The sequence below is a fragment of the Carassius gibelio genome, chromosome B19 (genome assembly GCF_023724105.1).
Source record: "Carassius gibelio isolate Cgi1373 ecotype wild population from Czech Republic chromosome B19, carGib1.2-hapl.c, whole genome shotgun sequence".
Classification (NCBI taxonomy): domain Eukaryota; kingdom Metazoa; phylum Chordata; class Actinopteri; order Cypriniformes; family Cyprinidae; genus Carassius; species Carassius gibelio.
Genome location: NC_068414.1, coordinates 24,514,072 through 24,538,678, shown reverse-complemented (window position 1 = coordinate 24,538,678; position 24,607 = coordinate 24,514,072). Strand labels below are relative to the sequence as shown.

The following is a 24,607-nucleotide window of genomic DNA, read 5'->3' as shown; positions in this document are numbered from 1 at the left end:
TAGTACCCTAAAGGTTTTGTGTGAACTTTTTTTTTTTTTTTTTTTTTTATGAAATTGAAGAATGGAAAGAAACAAGCAGCTGTCTTTGAGTGATTTACTCAAATGATCAAGATACTGATTCATTTAAAATTGGTCTCATAACCGTTTTCAACAATTCACATCATGATGCCTTTCATGTATGATTTGCAATCTACTCCAGTCACTAAAAGTACAACAAAAGACCATTTCAAACGGTGTTTTCCTCTCATTTTATTTTTGTAATGAAAAGCAAACAGGCTGCAGAGGAACTTCAGTTTAATGCAAATGTACAGTGCTAAGAGATCTACCAAGCCCAAACACACTCTACACACCTCAATCCACTAGAGCGTTACTAAAACAGAAGTTATTAATAAAGACAAACATTTGATCAAAATAAACAAAATAAGTTTTATGCCACCCAAGTAATTATTTTCTTAACCCATGACTTTCACAGCCAGTTCAGTGTTCAATAGCTCCACATGCAAGGTTTGAGATTTCAGCTGGGTACATGACATATCAATGAATATCACAAGTTAACCAGTTAGCTGTGAAACTGCTGTACATTCATATCTGAAATCATCTGAATTTTCTTTAGTTTACAATGGTAATGAACAGAAATCTGTCTTTACATACTGCAATTAGCCCTAATATGCTTAAATAAATCTCTGCCAATGTTTGATGTTTTTAGATTCTTACATTTCTAGGAAAATTTAAAAAGAACCATATTACCATGTTCATGACAATTCGGCCATTACCCAGCATTTTAATAAATAACTTATAAATAACTACAAAAACATCAAATGCAATAATTGTCCTAGAAGTATCCTGTTATTGTCCAGCAAATGGAACATTTTTGCAAGGTAACATGCAACTAGTGTTATTTCCAAAAGCATCAAATAATCCAATATTCCATTCACATTCGTTAAAATAAGGGAATGACATCTCTTTCTCTCAATCACACACACATATACACAAACAAAACAACAAAATGATCTATTTAATGAAAAGAAAAAGTAAAGTAGTCAGCATGAAAGAGAAAAGAGTGATGTAATGTAGTGTTTGAGCATCAAATACTGACCTTTGGAATTATTTAATAGTCAGGACAACCTCACAAGCTCACCTTCCTCTCAAAAATAAAAAAGGAAAAGTTATTATACACAGGCTTTACTTTACTTCTCAAAGTTATACTGCAGATAATACAGTCAACTGGACAAATGTTTGTCATCTTGGAGTGTATATATTGGTGGTATTATGTTGCAAAGCAGCAATGTTATAGAAACGCACACATTAGTGAGCAGCACAGCAAGATATTCAGATATTCATGCATAGAACTAGAGGGGTTTGAGCTTCATTTAACTATGTACAGCTACTGTGTATATATGCAAATGTTTGGAGAAGTATCTATGTCTGTCTGACATTCTTCGCTGTGTTAGACTATCATGCAGAGACTTTATACTGACTAGTGGAGCACATTAGCATCAGTAATTATCGCTACTCTGACAAACAAATCTCCGCTCATTGATATCTGCTCTTTCTCTCTCCCTCCTTCTCAATCAACCAGAAAGCAACAATGCAAAGGTTACTGAAGTTAAATTTCTAAAATGCCGTTTGGATGCAACTGTTGAGTCATATAACGTTATACATCTCCAGAACCACACAAGCAAATTAAACACGAAGGACAGATCGGGCAATGTAAAGGAACTGCATTCAAACGGGTTCTTGAATAATTTTTTGTTTTGTCCTGAAAAGGACAAAGAGCTTTTTCCTGATCAGCCTGTACATGTTGACATAAAGGGAATTTGAAAGACAAATAATTTCAGAATTTGAGGAAAGGTGAAGGAATGTGAGGTGGTGCATCATTCTGTGAAATGTGGTCTGCACTTTCCTCTTCTTACAGGAAGGGGGCACACTCAATCCCTGGTGCGACCCACAATGGCCAGGATGTAAAGGAAGATGTTGATGATGTCGGTGTAGAGGTTAAGAGCTGCATAGACATACTCCTCTGGGCTAATGGCCAACTTCTTGTTGCCCAGGAGAAGCTGGGTGTCCACAGCCAGGAACTGTGAAAGAACAAACAAGCCCTGAGTGTCGCATTCATGTTGTGCTTGGGGAAATAAAGCGGAACGGCTAAAGAAATTGAAAATGATATTAATCTTTTACTTTAATTCAATTTTGAAGATGTGTGCAATTATATAAAAAAATTACCTTGTGGGTGATTACAAAAAATCTCATGGACTTACAGCGAAGATATAATATTTAAGGACTAGAATATCATAGAGACTTGGCGAGGGGCTCTTTTAACTCTTGAAGCTTGTAAGCAATCACCTTGCATAATGCACTAGGCCTAGCAGCACCGCTGATGTTTAATTCACAAATCATCAGCAAATACTAAATGAAGTTCACTGGGTTTGTATCCTGCTTACTGCAATGGTTACACTATTCTGTTTAAAAGTTTGCATATACATTCTGTTCTTTGGAGCTTTCTCTTGATAATAGAAAAATTATTTATGTATGAAAAGCAGCACAGCTGTTTTTAAGATTGATTACAATAAGAAATCACCAAATCAGCATATTAAGAATGATTTCTAAAGGATCACGTGGCACTGAAAACTGCAGTAATAGCTGCTGAAATCAGCTTTGCCATCACAGCAATAAATAACATTTTTAAAACAAAAAGGTTATTTTAAATTACAATAATATTCCACAATATTACTGTATTTTTTTATAAAATAAATGAAGTCTTAGTGAGCATAAGAGATTTCTTTCAAGAACATAAAAAATAAATTCCAACCCAAATCTTGAATGGTACTTGCACATCATAATTTCCAGAAGGATTTATTCAAGAACTCTACATTAATGTCCTGATGTTCCAACAATTTCGGTTCCAAATGCTTAATCTCACTGCTCCAAAAGACATGTGATTTATACAGCCAGTCAGACTGGAAAATTGTGATTTCGAATGGGCCCACATTTGGTGACCCAGTTTAAGACAGATGGTAAAACGTTTTACATGTACCTTACAACAAAGACATAACAATTCTTACACTGTTTTGACAAAGGACAATGACTTTAATAGCAAACAAACAAACTAGAATAGCAAAGTGCAGGTTTCCACTTTGGAAAAGTACATGTTCACCAAAGCAGCATGCTATTGACCAAGCAAACAGTCCAAACTCTAATAATCTTATAGTATTTATCCATTTAAAATTTTTCTTAATCTAATGGTTATTTAATCTTAAAGTGAAATAGTAAATCACCACTCCAGCCATTAGTCCAGACTTCTGTTTTATAATCTTGTTAAAAACAGCAGTGTAGTTTAATGTAAAACAAAAGGTCTGACAAACTTAAAAGTCTTAGTAACACAGAAGTATATATTTATATGAAAAAAATTAATATTGATGGTGGTACTTACACAAGTGAACAGCAGGGCCCCAAGCGAGGCATAGACGATGTGGAGAATTTTGTTTTGGATGAAGATGCAGAGGAAAGAGGCCAGAAGAAGGACAATCAGACAGACAAAAAGAACGCCATAGCAGGAAGTGAAGTCATATTTGCTCTATTTTTGAAAGAGAGAAAGATAATGACAATCAGTGGTGGTTACCACATACTAAGGATGCATGGAAGACACTCAATAAAACCTTCTAATTCAAACATTCGGAAAGTAATTCTGCAATAGTTAAATGGGAAGGTCTACAACCTGTGAACTACACTATGAAATCTAGACATGCCGTCATTACAAACATGAGATGTTGTTTGGTAACAAAGTGGGAATACAATACAATGCAATACAATACAATAATAATATAAAAAAACCGGTGAGACTGCTACAGCGAGCAAACAAACCTGCAGTGAGAAAATCACAACCGTGAAGCAGACCACCGCAGTGATGCCCACTGCCATGATAACTGCATCTGTATCATAGTAGCTGGCGACCATTCCAACCATATAGGACAGACTCAGGGTCAGGATGGACTGAGAAAGAAGAAGCACAGTTAACTATATACTAAAACATTTAACATATTGCAAACAACACATTTTTCCAGTTTGTGAATCATATTAAATCATATAAAAACCTTATTGCATGTGTCTTATGCACAGTGTAGATTAAAACACGTGTAAATATAGGCAGTTGTACCAGTGCCACCAGGTTCCATGGGTGTTTGCGGCGAAACTCTCCACAGCAGCTGAGAACAATCAGTGAAACGAAGAAGACAGCATAGGACACGTAGTACGTCCACTGATTTCTCCGTACAAACACTTTGACGTCATTTGCAAAGGTGAAAACGGCAACAAAAGAGAAGGTGACCATCAGCTGCACGGTCAAGACCATGAACACCTGAGAAGAGAGTACAGAAACAGTACAGTTTTTCTTTAACACACTGTACTGCTACATACACTTTTACACACACACGTGAGAAGACCATTTGTATTAACTGTTTAATGAACCGATTACCTTTCTAATGAAGGCCTGTCGGATGCTCTTATCTTCCCAGCCAGAGTTCGCAAACTCATCATTGCCATAGTAAGAAGGGGGTCCATCTCCACCGTGATATCCAGGGCTGTCCATAGAAGCTGTCAGAAACATGAAATGACGGGTGAAATCTAAAGTATGTTAGAGCCATCATCTAATGTGTTTAAATGCATCTAGTATGCTCATTCAATAAAATGCCAACAGAAATGGAAAACTGAAGTACGGAAAAGATTTAAACAGTTTTATAGCTTCGGAAAAGAAAGCAGATTTTACAGCATCTACACTAACAGCACTAGCAGTACCTCATAATAACACAGCTGAAAGACCTCCTAATTGTTACAGCAGGGACTAGGGATGAGGTAAGAGAGGAACAAATTCTAAATTTTCTACCCTCACAGAGCTAGTAACCTTCTGTTGAATCGGCCCATGCAAAGCACTTTAATTTAAATAACCCTCAGGAGGACAGAGTACACACAGACTAAACAAGCTTATTCAACCTGACAGCACCTGAACTCAGCAGGGACACCACTTACTAAACTCACTAAACTAAACTGTGTATGAATAGTGAGTCCTGACATAAACATTGAGTTCTGTTTCTGGAAATGGTTTACCATTAGGATCTACACCAAAGGCAGGCTGGCCAGGCCCCTGCTGGTATGGACTCTGAGGGTATGGCCCCTGAGCGCAGGGCCCCTGTGGGTACGGCATCTGTGGATATGGCATCTGTGGGTACGGACCAGGGCCGAACCCTGGTGCTGGAGGTTGGCCGTAACCGGGTTGGCTATAGGGTACTGGTGTCGCATACGGAGGAGCTCCTGGACCCTGGCTATAGTTGGGCGGAGGCATTCCAAAGGCATCGGTTTTGGGAGGCCCATAGACGCTGTTGTGAAGAGGATTGTTCTCCCCCATTATAGGGTAGGCTGGCTTGTCCTGGGACATGTCTCCTTCCCTCACTGGAATCCTGATATTGACAGAAAAACAGAATGGTTAAAGTGTACAGAAAAAGAAAGTTACAGTAAGGTAAATAATAACACCAGTGCTGTTTAACAAATGAACTAAAGCAGCATCCTACACATTATGAAAAATCATAAATAACCAATTTGGAACACAGTAATGGAGTAGTATTAAAACAGTTTATTTCAATAGAGTACGATGTTAGCAGCATGTTGCTAAGCTAACAGCCTGGTACTCTAATAAGCATATAAAAGACACAAATTACACAAATAGTAGAAAGAATTATCCATTCAATTTATCTTATTTTAAATGGATTAATCAATCTGATATCATTTTGATATAAAATAATACCATAACTAATAAAAAAATGTTTTTTATCATATTATAATGTATAATTGACTAGTTTCAATATGCAGTGTAACTGATTTTGTAAAGTAACATGAAGCTACATTAAAATCGTGATGATTTTTTTTTTTCCTATACTGTATCATACAGATTCATAAATACCGTATTTTCCGGACTATAAGTCGCACTTTTTTTCATAGTTTGGCTGGTCCTGCAACTTATAGTCAGGTGTGAAAAAAATTAACCAAGAGAAAACAAGAGGGCGCTCTATGCTGCTCAGTGCTCCTATATAGCCTACACTGAGCAGCATAGAGCTCCCTTTCTCGGCTGTAGATGGTAATGTTTTCTCTTGGTTCTAGGTTCTAAATAAATGCGACTTATAGTCCAGTGCGACTTATATAAGTTTTTTTCCTCGTCATGACGTATTTTTGGACTGATTTGACTTATACTCAGGTGCGACTTCTAGTCCGAAAAATACGGTAAGTGGTTTTATGCTGACTACATGTTTAGAGGAGTCCACCATGCTGAACCAGAGAGAAGCTTGTTGTCTGAATTTTGATTAAAAATTAAAAAAAGATTAATTCATAATAAGATGAATGCATTTAGAAGTTTAATAGGGTGAATTTTCATTTCTTACCAACCTTCAAATTTAAATGCTTTATATTTTAAAGTAATGTAGGGGTTACACATCCTAAAACTAAAAATGGACAAAAAAATTAGCTCTGATGATCTGATCAAAACAACTCTAACTGGACCAACCATACGTAAGTGAACAATCCAGCTCTGTTTACTCAAAGATTCAGTTCAGTCCACTGAATAATGCTGCAATTTAACACAAAAGGGGCTGCCAGAAGGCAAAAGGGGCATGATTCAGTGGGAATTATGACTGAATACAGAAAACAAACAACACCTTCAAAAACATGAACATTATCCAAATATTTATTCAACAGCAGAGGACATGTGATTACAGGTTCTCAAACAGCTTCTCGGATGTGCAACTGAAAGAGATCAAATGTTAAGGACACTGAAGGCATAAGTTGGTGGGAAAACCCCTTCATTGAAATGTGTGAAAAAGAGACTTATAAAAAGAATCTAAGATTCCGTCTGTGAATGACCTGCTCATAGTTTCCAAGGGGTCGTCCACACGCAATGTGTTTTTGTTTGTAAAAAGCTAAATGGAGCATAATGTAATGGAATAAAAAGTTTGGATCTCAAAACTAGACATCAGTGCTCATGACTGAGAAGCTGGGGGAAAAAAAACTGCAACACAATTTAGAAAGGTTAAAGATGTCCATATAGTGTTTACCACTGATCTAATTAGACCAGTGATGTTTACATACATTTTTTTTATTAGAGAATTGTAGAATATTATAGAATTGTATCATATAAAATAAAACACTAAATACAAAAAGCAACACCTAAACATTATAATGTACAAATATGTAGTGTTTATAAATTGTTAGGTTTTCTTAACATGAGTGTTAAATGACAGAAAGGTTAATATAAACATAAAACTAGGGGAAATTAGTATTGCTAGTTAAACAACAACAACAACAACTACTACTAATTGCAATCAATTTATAAGTTTTAATTAGTAAAACTAAACATTATCATTTTTATAAATTGCAATCAACTGTAAAAAAAGGGGGGGGGGGGGTCTCAAGAAGGCAAGTTAGTCAGCATAACATAATGACCCTTTAACACATATTAAAATATTGTAAAATAAATGTCACTATGAATAATCTGTCGCTTTTAAGGGACTTCACTGTATAACAGCAGTTATGCAACACTGTCCCATTTACGGTGGATGCCAAATCCCATGTGATTTGATCTCAGCTCAGCGGTCTGCCCAGCGTTACAGACCAGGTTATATTCAGCGGCCTGTTTTCCACTGTCCCCATTCACAGCAGCAGGAATTAAATAAAGCAATTCCACATCATTTTCCCCTGACAGATACAGTGACTAAAGTCTTGATCCTTTAAACATATGCAAGTTAGCTCTCAACGTTTTCTGTTTAATCAGAAAATAATGGCTGGTGTTTGTTTTTGTTGTATTTGGAATGTCAGCTTCTGAAAAAAACAAGTTATTATTTTTTATTATTTTATCTACAAATCACATCAGGGTGCTCTATTAAATCTTTGCAGTGCTGAAAGCTCTCCATTCATTAACATCCCTGTCTGTTTCTCTCTCAAACTGCACAAAGCAAATTAAGCAGCTTAATATATTGCTAAGATCTGTGCTGCTGGTTGTTATTAGATCACTGAACTTATCAAGAATCAGTCAAGATTGAGAGCTGTTTTTTCAGATGTAACCCTGACTGATTCAGTGATTCCTGCATACATTATTTTGGCTCAGCAGGAAGGGTTTCCAAAGGGTCATGTTTATGACTGGCCTAGAGAGTTACTGGAAATGAAAATTTATATTTAACTATTCAATGAAAACCAAATTACTACAAAGAAGAGATTTAAATGTTTGATTCATTAGATTAGCTAGAGTCTCTAATCAATAACAACTCGTGTATTTAAGAAGTGATCAGTCTCATGTCATTATGCCCTTAATGACTCATTAAAAAATAGAGTGACAAAATACCAACTCTTTCACAGTGACATAGAAAAACCCTGCAACCTTTGGTTTCCCAAAAATCCTTTCAGTGAACGGTTCTTAAAATATTTTCTTTTTCTTAGTTTCAAGAGGACAAACTTTTTCCAAATGAACAAATGAGCATGTTATTCTATTCCTGCTATTCAAACTTTGTTTCTATTTATACTTCTTATTTTTTACGTGAGAGCAGCTGCAGGCATTTTTAACTTGAATGTGCGATGCTTCCGGTGTCAGTCACTTCCAGTTATTTTAGCTTTACAAAAACAGTCTGTCATGTTGCCTGATCTTGCAAACTGGTTTTTCTTTTAGATTATTTTAATGTATTATTTAGAAATTAAATGTAAAAATCTGATGTAAAAGAGCAACAGCTAGAGACGGCTCTGAGGACTGTTGCCCAAACTGGTGATTCAATTTGGTCTAGGAAGGGTTACAAAAGCCTACAAAAAGCTAAAAAAAAATCCTCTTAGGTGACATGTGGTGGATAAATGAAACAGGCACTTCACTTGGCTACTGCTTCAGTGAGCCAAACACCATTTTGCCTAAATCACTAAGCATTAGTGAACAGGGTTACAGACCTAAACCTAAATCCGTTTATATACGTTATACTTTCTTCTCAAATAAAAACTGGGCCTGTGCTTAGAAGCCACAGCACTCTAAACAACAAACCTGGTTATTTTGAAAAATATACTGTAAGTGAAGCTTAAAATTAGTTTTTTCTTATTTCACAACCTTCTGATGCATGTGGCTCTTAAAAATACAAAACTCATCATACACTACATTCAAAGGTTTAGGGGCAGTAAGATAATTACTTTTTGCTATTATTCAGAGCATTAAACTTAGCAAAAGTGACTGTAAATAACAATATTTAACAATATTACTGAGAAAAATATATTTATTACAAATAAATAAATGCTGTTAATTTTAACTTTCGTGTCATTAAAGAATCCTGGAAAAACGACATAAAAGTTTCCACAAAAATATTACACAGTACATCTGTCTTTAACATTAGTAATAATAAGAAATGTTTTTGAGATCCAAATCAGCTTATTATAATTCAACTTTGCCATCAAAGGAATGAATATGAATAAAAAAATATATAAAAAAAAAGAAAAAAAAGAATTGTAACAGTGCATAATATTACTGTTTTTACTGTATCAGGATAGAATATACGCAGCCTTAAGAAATGTAAGAGAAGAGTAGTGTATATTTCATGATTATCTGAAAAATGTGTATGAACAAAGTTGTAAATCGTCCGTTTAAAAAATGGTCAATTGACAAATTCCCTGAAAGCCTCAGTTCCAGAGCAGATGTGTGTCTTGGTTATTTTCCATTGATATTTAGTCCATTCTGTAATCTATGGACCTATGTCAAATTCATTCAGATTTCTCCAAGGCATTTTCCAAATGTGCATTAAAGATACAGATTCCAGCTTTAAACCACCATGATCTCAGCATTTTATTTCCATGTGGACAAAGACTTGTGAAGGTAAACATCATCCTCTTCATCCTCCCACATAATAAGGAGAATGTGCTTTTACACTACATTGAATGGTCTAGATTAAACAACATTATGTGAGGTAAACTGAGGCAGTTCATGGCTGCATAAACAAGAGCTTTATACGTGACTCTGTTTGCACTGGTTACAGGATGCATTTGCATGCATGCATGAGCATATTATGAAAGCTAACCAATGCACAAGCACCAAGCTAAATCAGATAAGGTTGAAGTCTTTGAAAGTGGCTGAGCAGATATGTGCAATTGTCCATCAACTGAATGACAAACTTCAGAATTGTGTAAGATGAAAAGCATCAAGCACTGAGCCCAACAGAAAATAGCAACCTACTCCTCAGCATTTACTACACAGAGCCTTTGTTCACTGACAAGCTGTGCAAAACAGGCGCAAAATATTATCATGGTTTCGCATTGCTCTATGTGAAATCACGCATGTGTAGAGATTTACAGCTGACTACAGAATTGGCTTTATACTGACAAGAGGCGCATTAAATATTGCATGCAATTTATCATGCATCCTAATCGCCAACAACACCTATTGTTTGAAAAACTGTATAAAATTTGCATAACAACAATGCACAATGTACAATGTCAAGAAACACATAATAAGTTTAAACAAGCCTGGAGAAATGAATGTGGGTATTGAGCGGTTTCATTTGCTGAGAGGGGTAGAAAGGGATGATGAGTAGGTCTGAATGTTATCCAGGAAAGTGAGTAGGTGGTGACTTGGCAAGGAGTGAGAAGAGAGAACATCAATTTTAGAGAAAATAAAACAAATAAAACATAAGAATTTCCTATAATAAAGCTTATTGGGCTTAAGGCCTAATATGCTCCAGTAAGAATAAGCACATGATCAATGTCACACTGAAAGGAAGAGGCTGCGGTCTTATCAAGGTCTTGCACATCATTAAGACACGTGATGTGGTTTTTCCAGTCTTTTTGTTTCGTTTGCATGTTACCTGGATTTAAATATGACTGACTGCACCTGTACTTTTGCTTAGCAAAAAGAAACCATTACAGACTGTGTATGGCAAGCTCTTTGAGCAATTATTCCTTTGCAACAAATAGTATATATTTTTGTGTTACTAGCTCTTAACTTACTAAAAATGTATCCGATGGTGAAATTTTCCCAATTTACCTATAATTATTTCACTATTTATTCGATATTAGTATTTGTTTATTAGATACATATTAACAAAATTGTCTGAGCTCAGAACAGCTTTACTTGGGAGCCAAAGTTGATTCTGCGAAACTGTTACGGCACAGATGCAACAGTGCTGGGAGATTCAGTGAGAAGCGTTTGAATTCGCAGTACAAAGATACGTTTACTGCAAGATATAGTGAGAATCATTCAAATTCTGCACAGAAATCTCTGTTATAAACAGCGCTGACCATGGTGATGTGGTAGAAATAGTCATATTCATTATATCATTCATTTCAGGGTTTGTACAACCTTTTGAGAGAGAAATTCAAGCACTTTTCAATGACTTTCAAGCATTTCGCACAACTATTTCCAGCAAGTTAAAGCTCTAAAATGATCCAGTTTATTTTTTAATGGCAGTAAACGAAATACACTTTATGGTAAGCAAACACTTATGTAAAATTTTTAAAATACATCAAATCACAATTATAATCAGTAGACAGCAGAAGAGAAGCACTTATTGGCTTATAAGTCATTTCTACGTTTTCTCTATATTTTGAAATGATAAAATCACTATTATAAAATATAAAATCATCAAGAAATCAGATTTTGTCAGAATTTTAAACTTTTTGTGTGTATAAAGTAAGAAAAGTGACCAGGACACGCATGACAGTACGCACAGCAAGGGGCGTAAAATTTCCGTCACACAGAAGGGCAGGCCATAGAGGAGAAACAATAATGTACAGTATGTAGAAAATAATGTGTTTTTTGAACCTTAAACTGTATTTTCCTTTTTACGCAATATTTTGATCAGATAACATTTTAAGTTGCCATATGTTCATATTGCAAAGTGACCCTCAGATGTTACAATGTACCCCACCTACGTGCATATTGTCACATTTCACTTCCATTTTTTTGAAGGTAGATAAAGAAAAAAAGTACACATTTGTAATTATGAAACAAAGCTACGTATGTGTACTGGACAAGTGTAAAATTACTGTGGATAAACTGAAAACAAATTACATTCTGAACCCCGTATGGATGTACACAAACTGAGAAAGTCATAAAGTTGTACTTTGTGCCTCGCTTTCCACTAGGTACTAGTATTATATTATTACCAATTACTAGTAAATACTAGTATTATTACCAATAGCTATTAGTAGCCTATTCATTCCAGCTTCACTAGTATGTATTTATTGGATAGTCTAAGCACCCTTTTTCGTTGTTACTAGTAACATTTCTAACGAAGCATGCACTAGTAGGTCTATCTAAATAACCAGTATTTATAGAATGACAAAAGAGAAATAGTTCCGTATCTGTCACTATTGGATATCCTACTAGTGATTCTAAATAAGTAACGTTAACAGTAACATAAAAATAGTCATACAAATAGACACAAGTTCGTTAGGGGAAAAGGTTAAAACGGTTTGCCACAAATTATGCGAAGACCAAGCCATTCAAACTGAACAACTGACACTGTTATTATATTAGGGGTAACTAGTGCCCATAACAAAGGCTTGTTTCTCCAATTACTAAAGAGTTAACACAGAAACTCGAGAGGTTTAAAGAAACCGTTTTAATGGGCCATTAGGGACACTATAAATTGCATTCTGAAAAACCGTATTTTTCTCCTTTCATCAACAAATTTATGACAGGTAAACCATTCAAAACCATCAAATTAAATCTACACACAAGTAAGCCGTTTTATCAGCTCGATCAAAACTAGAGTAGGTTAACCTAACAATAAAGCTGTTAATCTGGCGCTGTTATAACGGGGTGGCCTGCTGCGCTCGTCGTTATTATAGGAACCAACCAGCCACATTTTCTGTAACATATAATGACAGCCGTAGAAGTTTACAGCACATAAACCGATATCTCTAAACGACAGAAATGTGCGTTGCCAGAGCTGGCTTTAAACATTTATTCGCGTGAAAACATGAACCGTAATCTGGCGCACCAAACAACAACATGACAACACGAGCGCCATGTCAATCCACCTGCGTTATTCAACAATATTTGTTAGAAATTAGAGGAAACGGAAAATGAAGACAGACTTACCCTTCAGTTTAGGAGACGCGCTGCAAAATGCAACGTATGTTTATTAAATAACAGCAGAAATAGAGTCCGTGTTCGTTGGTTTGTGTTGACGTTGGCTGCAGAAAAGATCGTCTGATCTGAATCCGTTAGCCACGCCTACCGCGACTAGCTCAAAGCCTGACCGCGTGACGTTCACGAGAAGTCACATGACTCTAGACTAGAGAAACATCATCGCACTGTACAGATGGGACGTAAGTGCAGAGAATTTCCCATTACGTAATTGCTAGAATGTTCTACAAATATCTACAATAGTGGAATATCTATTTAAAGGATAGAACATGTATATGGACGAGAAAGAGAATGCCAATTCTAGCTTCCAGGGTGTTGAAAGTGAGAAACAGGCTTAAAATTACATGAAGTTAAATGCTCTCTAGGCAACTAATTTAGTGTTAAACAATGCCCTCTAGTAACTCAATGGACTGAAGAAATATTTGTTTAATGAGCACATGATATGATATGATATGTAAAAATTGATAGTCTGAATGCACTGTAAGTCGCTTTGGATAAAAGCGTCTGATAAATGCATACATTTATTTATTTATTTATTTAATGGGGTTCTTCACTGTTTGCATTTAAATGATGCAACAAAACAGGCAAATGATGTATGGAAATTGGAGACATGATGCTCAGCATGTTGTCTTTTGAAATATTATGCAATTTGATTCAGTTGGGGAAAAACAAATATGTCCCCTAAATATAAATTACCTAAATATATATTACTTAGGGCCACAAGATGATTAATGTAATGTATATATGATATTAAAATAAAATAACACTTACATATAATAATAATGCTTTAGAATCATGGACACATACAAATGGCAAAGATGTTCTCTACACATTTAATAAATGTTTTCACCACATATTTACAAACAAGATGTTGACACTTGAATTTAAACTATTCAGAAAAAAAAGTTACTGGCAGCACTAATCTGGGATTTCCACAATGGCGATCATCTTCAGAGCATGTGATGATGATAATTATCTTGTCATGTGAAATCCAGTATTTCTATTTGATCTGGGAGATTCCAATGGCTGTCTGCCTCCTACGGTGATTTCTCCACCAATCTCACACTTTACACCTTAGTGGCAATTCCTAAGTAGATTGTCCAGTCCACTTTTGCTGATAGTCCCATATGCCTGAGAATAACTGCCTAGTCTGGCACGAGGATCGCCGGCTGCAGAAACATTTGAAGTGCTCTGGAAAACCTTCTTGCTGAACCTTGGAGGAAGCTTGGCATCACGTGAATTAGACCGCTGGTTCTGTACAGTAGGATATTAAGATATCATAATGAGGAAAAAACATATCAGACATATCATTTATTAAAAACTAAGTAATGAAGGTGATCTAAGGTACAAAAAGACTATAGCATAAAAAAGTAGAATGCAGACACTAGAACAGATGGCAGTAAGACCTCCTGATATGCGTCAAAACTGAGGGGGATTTTCAACATGGCATTGCTTTCTAGCTTGTGACATACAGGTACACAGCCTCAACCAATAGATTGTGTCGGGTGACTGAATGTTCCCAGGTCAGAGTAAACAAGAGACACACAGGTCACATGGGTTTTACGCAAATTGGAAACATTAATGGTTGAATATATGGTAGCTGTGATTTTCTGAAACATTTTTGCCCCACCAAAAAACAAAAGGCCACTCACCAAGCGAGCAGATGTGACACATAACCCAGGGGAAACAATGGGTTCATCCTTGCGAATCAGGGGATTATTTTGGGGCTGTGATAGTGTGAGAGAGAACGAGTTTGTGCGTGCCACAGGGGCAGAGCGACCTCGCTGGTCTACACCCTGATTGGAAGAAATTAACAGATGACACATTTTAAATGGACACTGCAAAAAACTGCACCATATAACCACATAAAATGACTTTAAATGTTGAATAGACAACAGCTCTTATATAAAATGAAACCGCAAGATGTACCACAGGCCCATTAGCACCATCTGCAGGCAGAATATCTCCAGTATCTTGATTCCTCCTCCCAATCTGCTGAGAGTGAGCTGGGTAGTGGTGCAGTTTGACTAAACCATCTGGAAAATAAATGGATAATACCTTTTATGGCTATCTAATGAGTAATATTCATTTCAAAATTTGTGGTTTTAAAATGTTTTTTTTAATTAGACTCTTGTTAACCAAGGCTGCATTTATTTAATCACAAATACAGTGAAACTATATAATTTATGTATAATTTAAAATAACAGTTTCTAAGTATTCAGTGTTACAAGATCCTTCAGAAATAATTCTAATATGCTGATTTGGTGTAAAATAAAATGTAAAGAAAAAAATTAATTTTATTTACAATGTTAAATGTCATTGTGCTGCTTATATTTTTAAATGAAAAAGCAAAAAAATAAATAAAAAAAAAAATACTTTAAATTCTTTGATAACCAGAAAGTTACAAAAGAACAGCATTTATTTTAAATTAAAATATTTTGCAACATTATAAATGTTTATTAAATGCACCTTGCTGAATAAAAATAATATTTTCTTTAAATAACATTCAATAGTGCATATGCTATGTAGTATAGTTGCAGTCTATTCTATGGTAGTATATATTCTATCATAAAAGTTGAAACCGTCAGTGAGCAAAGCTGTATGTGCACTACACGTAATAGAATGTATAAGTGTGGTAATTGAATGGTCCTGTACAACCACTATTAAACAGAACTCACTAGGCATGTGTGTGATGGGGTTATATGAGGTTTTGACCGCACTGGGGCTCACTGCTGGGCTGGTGCTTTCAGGAGCCGAGTGTGTTTGCTCAGGCCTAGTGAGAGGTTTCGCAACAGCTGCTCCAGTTCCAGTAGAGCTCTTCTTGTCATTAGGAGATTTCCTGTCATGATCTCCTTCCACGCTACGCTTGCCTCCTCTTTGAGACCCAGCAACTGTTTCCTTGCTTTTGTCTATTCCACTGTCCCCATTCACTTCTGCAGTCTTCTCCTCTGATTTCTGTGCGAAATGAGGTTGTTTGTGCATCTGCCGACTGGCCCTTTTTTCCAGGATCATCTTTTCCAGGAGAAATTGGACAGTTGTTTTTAAGCATTTGCTCATATATTATTGATGTAAAAATACAACAATTCAAAAGCTGGGGTCGATTAAATTTTTCACATTTTTAAATGATTTTTAAGGCTGCATTTATTTAAACAAAAAATACAGTAAAACAGTAATATTGAAAAATATTATGACAATGTAAAATAGCTCTCTCTATCTACTGTTTATTCTCTTAAAAATAAAAATCATACCGAACCCAAACTTTTTAAACTTCAGTGAACGATTATTTATGCTCAGTTTGTGTGATAAGTTTTCAGGAGAAATGATTTTTGTCACTGTGGAACAGCATTTGTTACCATAACAGAAATCCTATGACTGTGTACACTGACAACATTATGATTGTTCAAAACAAAGCACAAGACAAAGATCAAAATAAATCTGTGCAAAACGAGAAAATAATGAATGGCAAGTGTTCACTCACCTCATAGAGTTTGTTTCTGTACTGAGTAACAGAGAGTTGGATGTCATCGTCCACTGGCAAAATGACATCATAGGCCAAACTAGGCTCTCTGGTTGGGTTGTGAAATCTTACATGACAAATAGAAAGAAGAGGGATTATTATTAATTTATATATTAAGTAAATAATTTATTTGTATAACAACAATGCATTTGTAGCTGCATAACGTTACAGTTGAACTACTGATGTCACATGGACTATTTTAATACTTAAAATATTAAAATGTACTTTGTTTCTAGGCCTAGGAACATTTCAGTTGCATTGCTGTCTATGCAGGGTCGGAAAACTCTCGGATTTCATCAAAAAAATATCTTAATTTGTGTTCTTATGGGTTCGGAACGACATAAGAGTAAGTCATTAATGACAGAATTTTAATTTTAGGGTGTACTATCCCTTTAATAGCCATTTATCAATTGTTATCATATTTTAATTTCATTCAAATATAGTGCACTTAAGATCGAAAACACTGTGTCAAGTGCTGTGATTATGGAAATTAGACAGGGTCAATTTTGATTTCATGTTGATTTACATTATAATTTAAAAATGTTAAATAACTAAAAGCAAAACTGACTTGGAAACATAAGGGTGCTGCAGAGCTTCCTCTGCACTGAGTCTCTTGTCTGGATTGAAAACCAGCAGGCGCTGCACTAAATCAAGGGCATCCTGTGGCACTGATGCCGGCAGAATTTCATCTAATGGCACCTGAGGTCTAAACACACGTTCACATCAAACATGGTAATGATGTCAGCAGAGTCATCATTCAAGATCAACTAAACGACCACAGAATGAACAATGAAGACAAACTGTTAAATATTAACATTATATAATACATACATATAATACATATAACACATACCTAAGCAGCATTCTCTGAATCATAGAAGGCCCATACTCTGATCTGATAGCCAACACATCTAAGAAAAATATTACACAATCCTATTAGCAAAGTTTGTTTTGTGATTTTAATAAATTAATAATTGACAAAACAACCCATAATTCTTTGCGGCTGGTTTATTTAGTTGTTGCCTGAGAGAACAAGTCTCATGTCAAATTCAAACTCACCCTCTGTTGAAGGATGTGGAATGACGTTCATGATTCTTTCGATTTGATTAATTGAAGACGTCCCGGGGAAGAGAGGCTTGCCCAGGAGCATCTCTCCCAGAATGCAACCTATGCTCCACATGTCCACACCTTTTGTGTACCTACAAAAAATAGAGGACCCATTATTATAATCTACTATATATTATGATTAATAGATTATAAAATGTTAGAGAGCCACGCACCTACTGGATCCCAAGAGAATTTCAGGGGCTCTGTACCATCGTGTTGCCACATACTCTGTCAAGGCAGGATTCACAGCATCCTCTTGGGTCTGGTACAAGGATCTTGCCAAGCCAAAGTCACACAGCTTCAGAAAGCAGTCTGAGTCTAGTAAGATGTTGGATGGCTTTAGGAAATAAAAATAAAAGAATGATTTAAACATTAAATGGTTTAAATCAAGTCTGTAGGCATGAATTCATGTTAAAAGATGTGACATACCTTTTGGTCCCTATGAATGACATTGCCTGAATGAAGGTATTTTGTCGCTTTAAGAAGTTGGTACATAACATAACGCTTATGAATGTCTTTTAATAGACTTCCTTTCTTTATTACTGCATGTAGGTCTGTGTCTGAAAAGAAAAGTCAGTGTGAATATAGTATACGCATTGTGAACAAAATCAAATTACATTAATAACAGTAACTTGGAATTATGTATAATGCCATAAAGTGCAATTAATTGGAATATAATGCTGTGAAGAGTACTGGCTACTAAGTGCAAAAAGCTCCATGATAGATCAGACAAATGGTCTCTTACCCATGAATTCAAACACAAGGTAAATGTCTTTGTCGTTTTGGGCTCTGATGACATTCAGTAATTTAATTATGTTAGGATGATCCCCAAACTCCTGCAAAAGGGAAAACAAGAAGGAAGTTTGATACCTTAACAAACACAGAATTAAGTTTTTAAGGTGATTATTTTGTGGGGTCAGTAGACAAAATATATGAATACTTTTATTGAGCAAGGACGCATTAAATTGACCAAAAGTGACAGCAAAGGAACTGATGTTACAAAAGGTTTCTAATTCAAATAAGCAGAACAAAATATGAGCACAACAACTGTTTTCAACAATGAGAATTTTTTTAAAAAAATTTTTAATAACACCAAATTAGCATATTAGAATAATTTCTAAAGGACACAGGAATAAATTACATTTTAATATATACAGTATATTGAAAATAGAAAACAATTATTTTAAATTATAATAATATTGAACAATATTACTGTTTTACTGTATATTTGAGCAAATAAATTCAGCTTTGTGAGAATTAGAAAATACTATAAAAAAAATTTATCTTACCAACAACATACTTTTGAGCAGTACTGTAAATGTGGTTAGAAACATGAATAATTGGTTTCTAAGGTTTGGTCAAAGGGCAATAATCTTACCTGGAGGAAGATAATTTCTCTGAATGTTCTCTATGGGAAAATACAGAAAATTTGATACAGTTAAAAAAAAAATGAATAACTGATCTGAATAACTGATGTTTTCCTATTCATACATACAGTAGAAGTAAAATAGTTTTGTATATTTTGTTGTAATGTCAGACCATTCCTTATTCTCCACCTCTCTATTTAACTTGTCTCTAACCTGAGCATCTGTTCGATTCCTAAAGGCATCAAAGATTTTCTTCACAGCAACAGTCTCTCCTGTTTTTCTGTCCACAGCCTTCCAAACAATTCCATATGCCTGTGATGCAGATAAGAAAGTACACCTTAATAAAATTATAGTTGATTGAAGGAAAACATACAGTGTATGACTTAATGGTCAGTTGTCAGGGAAGGGTTGCTATGAAACCCTCATTTAAGTCATTTGTGCTCACTGCAGTTTACTGGAGTGACAGAGGAGAGATCATGCAGTCCCCAGAACCTTTGTGTACTGACTGCAATTATTAGCAATTCAAGCAGTTTTCCTATGATGTTTTCTGCCATTACTTATCCAAAGGGTGGCCTTTCTTTCCACATACATATTTTATGTTAGATTTACTATTTTGTAGATTAGATTTTTACTCCAAAGTTTCAGTTCTAGGTTGGATTTAATGCAAATTATTCCTAAAATGTTATTTAGGAAAGTCCAGCTGGTCTAATTCAAGACAATGAACATAACAGCAAATACATTACCCTGTCTGGCTGTTATATAACCATGTAAGATTTTATAAGGTTCGTCTTGGCACTTTTTAAACACATAAGGACAGTAAATGAACATCTAAATTTTATAATTTTTTAATTCTAAATTTAAATGAACATCTTACCCCTTTCCCAAGTCTTCTCTTGATTTCATATTTCAGAGTGATGTGTTCTTCCACCTCTGTGATGTTCATTCCGTCTATTTCCTGTTTTGCCTCTTAAAATGATTCTTAAAGTTGATTGATTTTGATCATGGCAGGAATAAAATCCTGGCTCCTTGAGGAATGCAGGATTGCAACAAAACAGATTTAATAAACTAAAACTAAACACAAGATCCACTGACGTCAGGAGTGAGCTTTTTATGCCGAATAATAATTCTAAACACGAATTTAACACGCGTTTATCTTAATCACTGTTGACCATCCAAACATTTAAACGGAGTTATATAAACTCTAATCTCTACCTGCTAAAAGCAAACGTTCGTGTCCTTTGTTTCACCGTTAATATATCGGTGGCTGCTCATGTAGCCTTGTACAAAGTTACGCATCGCTTGGGTTTGTAATTGTTTGTCGCCATGGAGACGACACATAGGACGCAATCTCTTAAAGGAGCCGCATGTTTGCTAAAAGTGAGGTTACATTAGAGAAATTTCAGTTATATACTTATGTACAAAACATTACCTACACAAAAGTCGCTTTCAAAACAAGCAGCTTTTGTTTGGTCAGCACCGCGAACTACCAACTTAAACCCATACTTGATTGTTTGGGGAAATCTTTCGCCAACAAAATCACGAAAAATTAAATCCGACACAAATCACCCTTAGTATAGTGTTTAAGAAACCGGTCCAATTTGCTTCGGTTTGAATGTAATTAACATTGCACAGATATGGATATATCATGCATTACTGTGTCCTGCCTGCTAGTAGACATTATATTGAGGTACTCAACCAAATGAAAGAGTTTAATATAATTGTTTGTACATATAATCAGAGTTGTCCATATAATCACAAATATTTTTTTCCAAAGTATTGTGTTTTATTTCAAAACTATTTTATTTACATAGGTCATTTAATAAATATGCCTTATTACATAAAGTGAGCTAGACCAACACCATGCCAAGGAAAGAGTTCTTAATCAAGCTTTTATAAAAGTCAAGTTATAAACAAAATGTTAAAGTACTGTAAATGAATGAGCACATTTCACATTGTCATTTAAATACTGAGAAAACATCTATTAAAAAAAGGAAAGTGCATAGCTAGGGAAAATAAAATTCAGCACTGAGAATTCAGTATCAGACCTGTTTCTAGAAGATATTATGAGATCCATAGACTATCAACTCATATGTTCATTCAAGATATGTATTTATAGAGGCAAGCATCCTTTTCCTATAATAAACTCCTTCCTATAATGCACTCTTTGCATCTCAGTTGGCTACTGTATTCGCTATTGCCATTCTAGGGAACACTTTCAGTCTACCATGTGATAGAAAAATCTCTTTACATTACACAAAAAAAATCTACTACTATTAATTTTCAGATCTGTGAATAACATAAACCTGATTATATTACTGAATAACATAAGCCATAGTAAGCAGTACTCTAATTAGACTTAAAGTTCCTACATTCCTACAAGAGACACAGGCAAAATAGGGATAGTGAAACAAAGGTTTGGTTATATAAAAAAAAAAGGGCTAGTGGAAAGGAGTTAAGCGAGCTCAGAGAGGGAAGGAACATTTAAGAAGAGTGTAAGAAACGATTAAAGGCGTTGTAGGCAGACTCCAGGTCAAACAGCATCTGGCGAACCTGGGAGTCATCCAGCTCATCAGATGCAGACATGCTGCTTAGTGTGGTCAACCTGTGAGGAAGAACAACACAGTGAGCATTGCTTTTACAGTGCAGGGAAACTGAAGTTGTTTCTCAGGCAGGTTGATTTAGTTGTGGCTTTAGATTTTGGCAGATGAGCAATTTTATTTAATGCATTCTTAATGTGATTTGCAAAAATTACTCCAGTTTTTGGTGTCACATAATTCTTCGGGAATCAATCAAATATGCTCATTTGGTCCTTAGCAAACATTTCTAATTATTATCAATGTTAAACATTTGTTTTATCCCAGGATTTTTCTATGAATATTAATGAAAAAAATGAAATACAAAGATTTAGCAAAATTATAAATGTCTTTACTGTCACTTTTTCTTTTTTGAATGGTACTGTATTTCTACAGAAAAACTAGACTTACCAGAGGCTGACTTTGTCTTTGGCCTCTGAATCTGGAGGCATGTTGCTCATTCTATTCATGGTCTCCATGAGCTCTCTCAGGTCAGGCTGGATCTATAAAACAATGTTCTCCGTTAATCAGACTTAAACTGTCTCTAAATAACACTAGGTTAATCTAATTAAGAAGATGTATTCTGTGAAATGAGTACCTCATCCATGGCACGAATCTCAAGTCGAAGTTTGTCCATCACTGTGATAAAGAGCTGCATAAGAGAAAACCAAGATTAAAAAGGGTAAAAGAAGCAGGTTTTGCCAGTTATTATGATTGCTAAATGGCCACACTCTTCTGTGGAGCCCTGGATTATTTCTTCTAGTCTGATGAAATAAATCTACTTAATGGAACTGTTGGGACAAGAAGGGATCCTCTGTGCTCAATCAGTAAACACTGGGGCGTTCTGGCATAAGCTCAATGAGCTATTCATTCTAGGCTGCATAAAATTACTATATAAAGTGTTCAAGATACATACAGAAACTATGTCTGCAATGCAGCGATTCAGGTTGCCCTTGTCATCCTTAATGGTGATTGGTCGATCCTCTTTGATCCTTTCCATAGCCAGCGGACAATCCAGCTGTCAAAAACACACAGGGGAAAAAAAACAAAACTTAAGCATACTGATCTGCATGCAATTCACTGGACTAGCAAATTACTACCCAAAGATACGAAAGCGCATTAAAATATAATAATTTAGAGTTACATGAATGCAAAATAAACTATACCCTGTATTTGCGACAAAAGTCATCAATGGAGCCCACATCTGATCCCTGGACTTGTTTGAAAGCAGCCTTGTACTGGACAAGCAATCTTGAGCAAGCCCCTGTGTATCTGCAAAAACAAAACAAATATTTATAAGCTATATAAATAGATGTAAATAAGGGAGTGGTCACACTGACAACAGTTTATGGGCAAACAAATCCCATTGTCTATTGTTATAGATCACTGATGGATGAAGAACAGCTCACACAGAAGTCACTCATAAAACTTCCAATCATGTGGACTCCTATTAAATTTTCTGGATTTCAATGTGACCACACCTTAATTCACAATGTTTTGCACCAACAAATTAAGTGACTAACTCGTTTGGAGTCACACAGTCCTTAATGTAGGCTTTTTCCAGGGCCTGAAGTGTTTTGACCACAGCAAACAACTCTGCCATGTTGTCATACCTTTCAAAACAAAATAAAAAGTACATTAATTGCAACCCCATCATATAATCACCATTCTGAATCATCTTTATTGTGACATCAATCAATAAGACAAATAAATAAAGAGACTCAAATTAGCCATTCCTGAACAGTATGATGTTGGTTAACTTACTTTTCTCTTTCTCTGGCATTTTTGTACAATTTCACTTCCTGTAACAGACAAAAATGTAATTTAAACACAGAGGAATGATGACAGATGAGTCCATTATTATAACTTATGCGCACAATTTAACATTATTACCTCATACAGTTCTGGTTTGTTGGCAGGTGCTGGTTAAGTTAAAAGCAGAAAGGCAAAACATATAAAATCAGATATGAGACTAATGAAAATATGTGTAAGTGTATAAGTAGTATGAGATGCTTTAGTTTTTAAGAGGCTCATGATAAAGCAGGTTCTCTCACTGACCTCCTCCCATCCCTCCAGAGGCAGGTATTCCATGAAACATGATGAACTACAAAACAACTGAAGCGATAGTCAGATCATTATGTTGGGTTTAACCATGGGTCAGCGCTATTCTCAGTGGAATAAATGATATACACAGTGGTTGCATGTCAAAATCCACTGATCTGATCTCAGTGTGTTTACATACACATTGTGGTCAAGAAATTACACTTTAAACTCACAGACAGACAGACAATGTGTTAGATTTGACATATTTAGGGAGCTGACTGATGCCAGGTATTGTGAATCCTAAGCGAAGTATATAAAACAACCGCTCATTTTGTTTTGTTTATTTCCTGACAAATACACAGCGATGTTAGCATAGCTAACGTTGGCTAGCTAAGATATTGCTTCCAGTCCGCTGCCAGAGTACAAGAGACGTTAATTTCTCTCGTTAATTCACACCTTATATACGTCTTTAACGTTAATGTGTTATAAGATGACATATTATTAAAACATTCAAGTCATTTTTAACAAAAACTCACAAGGAAAAAGATCATTCACTCACCCTTATATTGACGTCACCCACCGTTGAAAGCTGACGTATCACGTGACGTCGCCGGATTATTTCGTAACGTCTTGCTTTCGCTGATTTATTCTTTATTACAAAACTTGTTTATGCAAAGAATATACAATTTAATCTCAAGTGATAGGAATTGTTATTTATTCAATTTAACATTCGATGAAAACTGTAACATTTATGCACACGTTTCATGGTAACGGGTTGCCAAGTCCCTTTAATATTTGCATACTAATAAATATATCTTTGAATATAAAATACATTATTCACTCACTTATGAAA

General features: G+C 35.3%; 3 protein-coding genes across 14 annotated transcripts in view; all 3 read right to left on the bottom strand.

Moving 5' to 3' along the window:
* The window catches only part of grinaa (glutamate receptor, ionotropic, N-methyl D-aspartate-associated protein 1a (glutamate binding)), a 60,808-nt gene extending 47,541 nt beyond the window's left edge, over positions 1 to 13,267 (bottom strand). For 9 of the 10 annotated variants that reach the window (XR_008158685.1, XR_008158680.1, XR_008158684.1 and 6 more), the window contains exons 1-6: positions 13,100 to 13,267; positions 5,101 to 5,450; positions 4,472 to 4,590; positions 4,154 to 4,354; positions 3,862 to 3,990; positions 3,431 to 3,574 (exon numbers count right to left, since the gene is read on the bottom strand). Coding sequence is in view for 3 of the 10 variants with exons in the window: in XM_052584026.1 (XP_052439986.1) it covers positions 3,431 to 3,574; positions 3,862 to 3,990; positions 4,154 to 4,354; positions 4,472 to 4,590; positions 5,101 to 5,428 (921 nt within the window). In the remaining 7 variants the exon portion in view is untranslated. Of the gene's footprint in view, positions 1 to 563; positions 2,079 to 3,430; positions 3,575 to 3,861; positions 3,991 to 4,153; positions 4,355 to 4,471; positions 4,591 to 5,100; positions 5,451 to 13,099 lie in introns of those variants that run through there. The other variant, XM_052584024.1, reaches the window with a different exon arrangement.
* Positions 13,268 to 13,966: 699 nt separating this feature from the next.
* mapk15 (mitogen-activated protein kinase 15) lies at positions 13,967 to 20,765 on the bottom strand. 2 transcript variants are annotated; one of them, XM_052584002.1, is made up of 15 exons: positions 20,351 to 20,765; positions 20,013 to 20,163; positions 19,352 to 19,450; positions 19,150 to 19,179; positions 18,517 to 18,607; positions 18,201 to 18,331; positions 17,945 to 18,108; positions 17,724 to 17,863; positions 17,518 to 17,575; positions 17,233 to 17,370; positions 16,626 to 16,731; positions 15,826 to 16,159; positions 15,077 to 15,183; positions 14,800 to 14,943; positions 13,967 to 14,401 (listed from the first exon to the last, which is right to left on the bottom strand). In XM_052584002.1, exons 2-15 carry the CDS (start codon positions 20,079 to 20,081, stop codon positions 14,222 to 14,224), a joined length of 1,791 nt encoding a protein of 596 aa, XP_052439962.1. In that variant the 5' UTR covers positions 20,082 to 20,163; positions 20,351 to 20,765; the 3' UTR covers positions 13,967 to 14,221. The 2 variants fall into 2 exon arrangements, with proteins under 2 accessions (XP_052439962.1, XP_052439961.1); XM_052584001.1 differs by having other exon boundaries at positions 20,013 to 20,765.
* Positions 20,766 to 20,899: 134 nt separating this feature from the next.
* Positions 20,900 to 24,607, bottom strand: part of vps28 (VPS28 subunit of ESCRT-I) — a 254,667-nt gene continuing 250,959 nt past the window's right edge. The window contains exons 1-10 of one of the 2 annotated variants that reach the window (XM_052584032.1): positions 24,314 to 24,360; positions 23,770 to 23,826; positions 23,605 to 23,633; positions 23,476 to 23,513; positions 23,235 to 23,324; positions 22,878 to 22,983; positions 22,628 to 22,729; positions 22,310 to 22,363; positions 22,123 to 22,214; positions 20,900 to 21,740 (exon numbers count right to left, since the gene is read on the bottom strand). In XM_052584032.1, coding sequence (XP_052439992.1) covers positions 21,620 to 21,740; positions 22,123 to 22,214; positions 22,310 to 22,363; positions 22,628 to 22,729; positions 22,878 to 22,983; positions 23,235 to 23,324; positions 23,476 to 23,513; positions 23,605 to 23,633; positions 23,770 to 23,809 — 672 coding nt within the window. In that variant the 5' untranslated portion in view covers positions 23,810 to 23,826; positions 24,314 to 24,360 and the 3' untranslated portion in view covers positions 20,900 to 21,619. Of the gene's footprint in view, positions 21,741 to 22,122; positions 22,215 to 22,309; positions 22,364 to 22,627; positions 22,730 to 22,877; positions 22,984 to 23,234; positions 23,325 to 23,475; positions 23,514 to 23,604; positions 23,634 to 23,769; positions 23,828 to 24,313; positions 24,361 to 24,607 lie in introns of those variants that run through there. The other variant, XM_052584033.1, reaches the window with a different exon arrangement.

Coding starts and splice junctions, on each gene's coding strand:
- mapk15 (XM_052584001.1), bottom strand. CDS start 20,081: ATGAACATCACAGAGGTGGAAGAACACATCACTCTGAAATATGAAATC. Junction 15,184..15,825: donor CCCCATCACACACATGCCTA/GTGAGTTCTGTT, acceptor TTTATTTTCCAG/ATGGTTTAGTCAAACTGCAC. Junction 14,944..15,076: donor ATGGTGCTAATGGGCCTGTG/GTACATCTTGCG, acceptor TCTTCCAATCAG/GGTGTAGACCAGCGAGGTCG.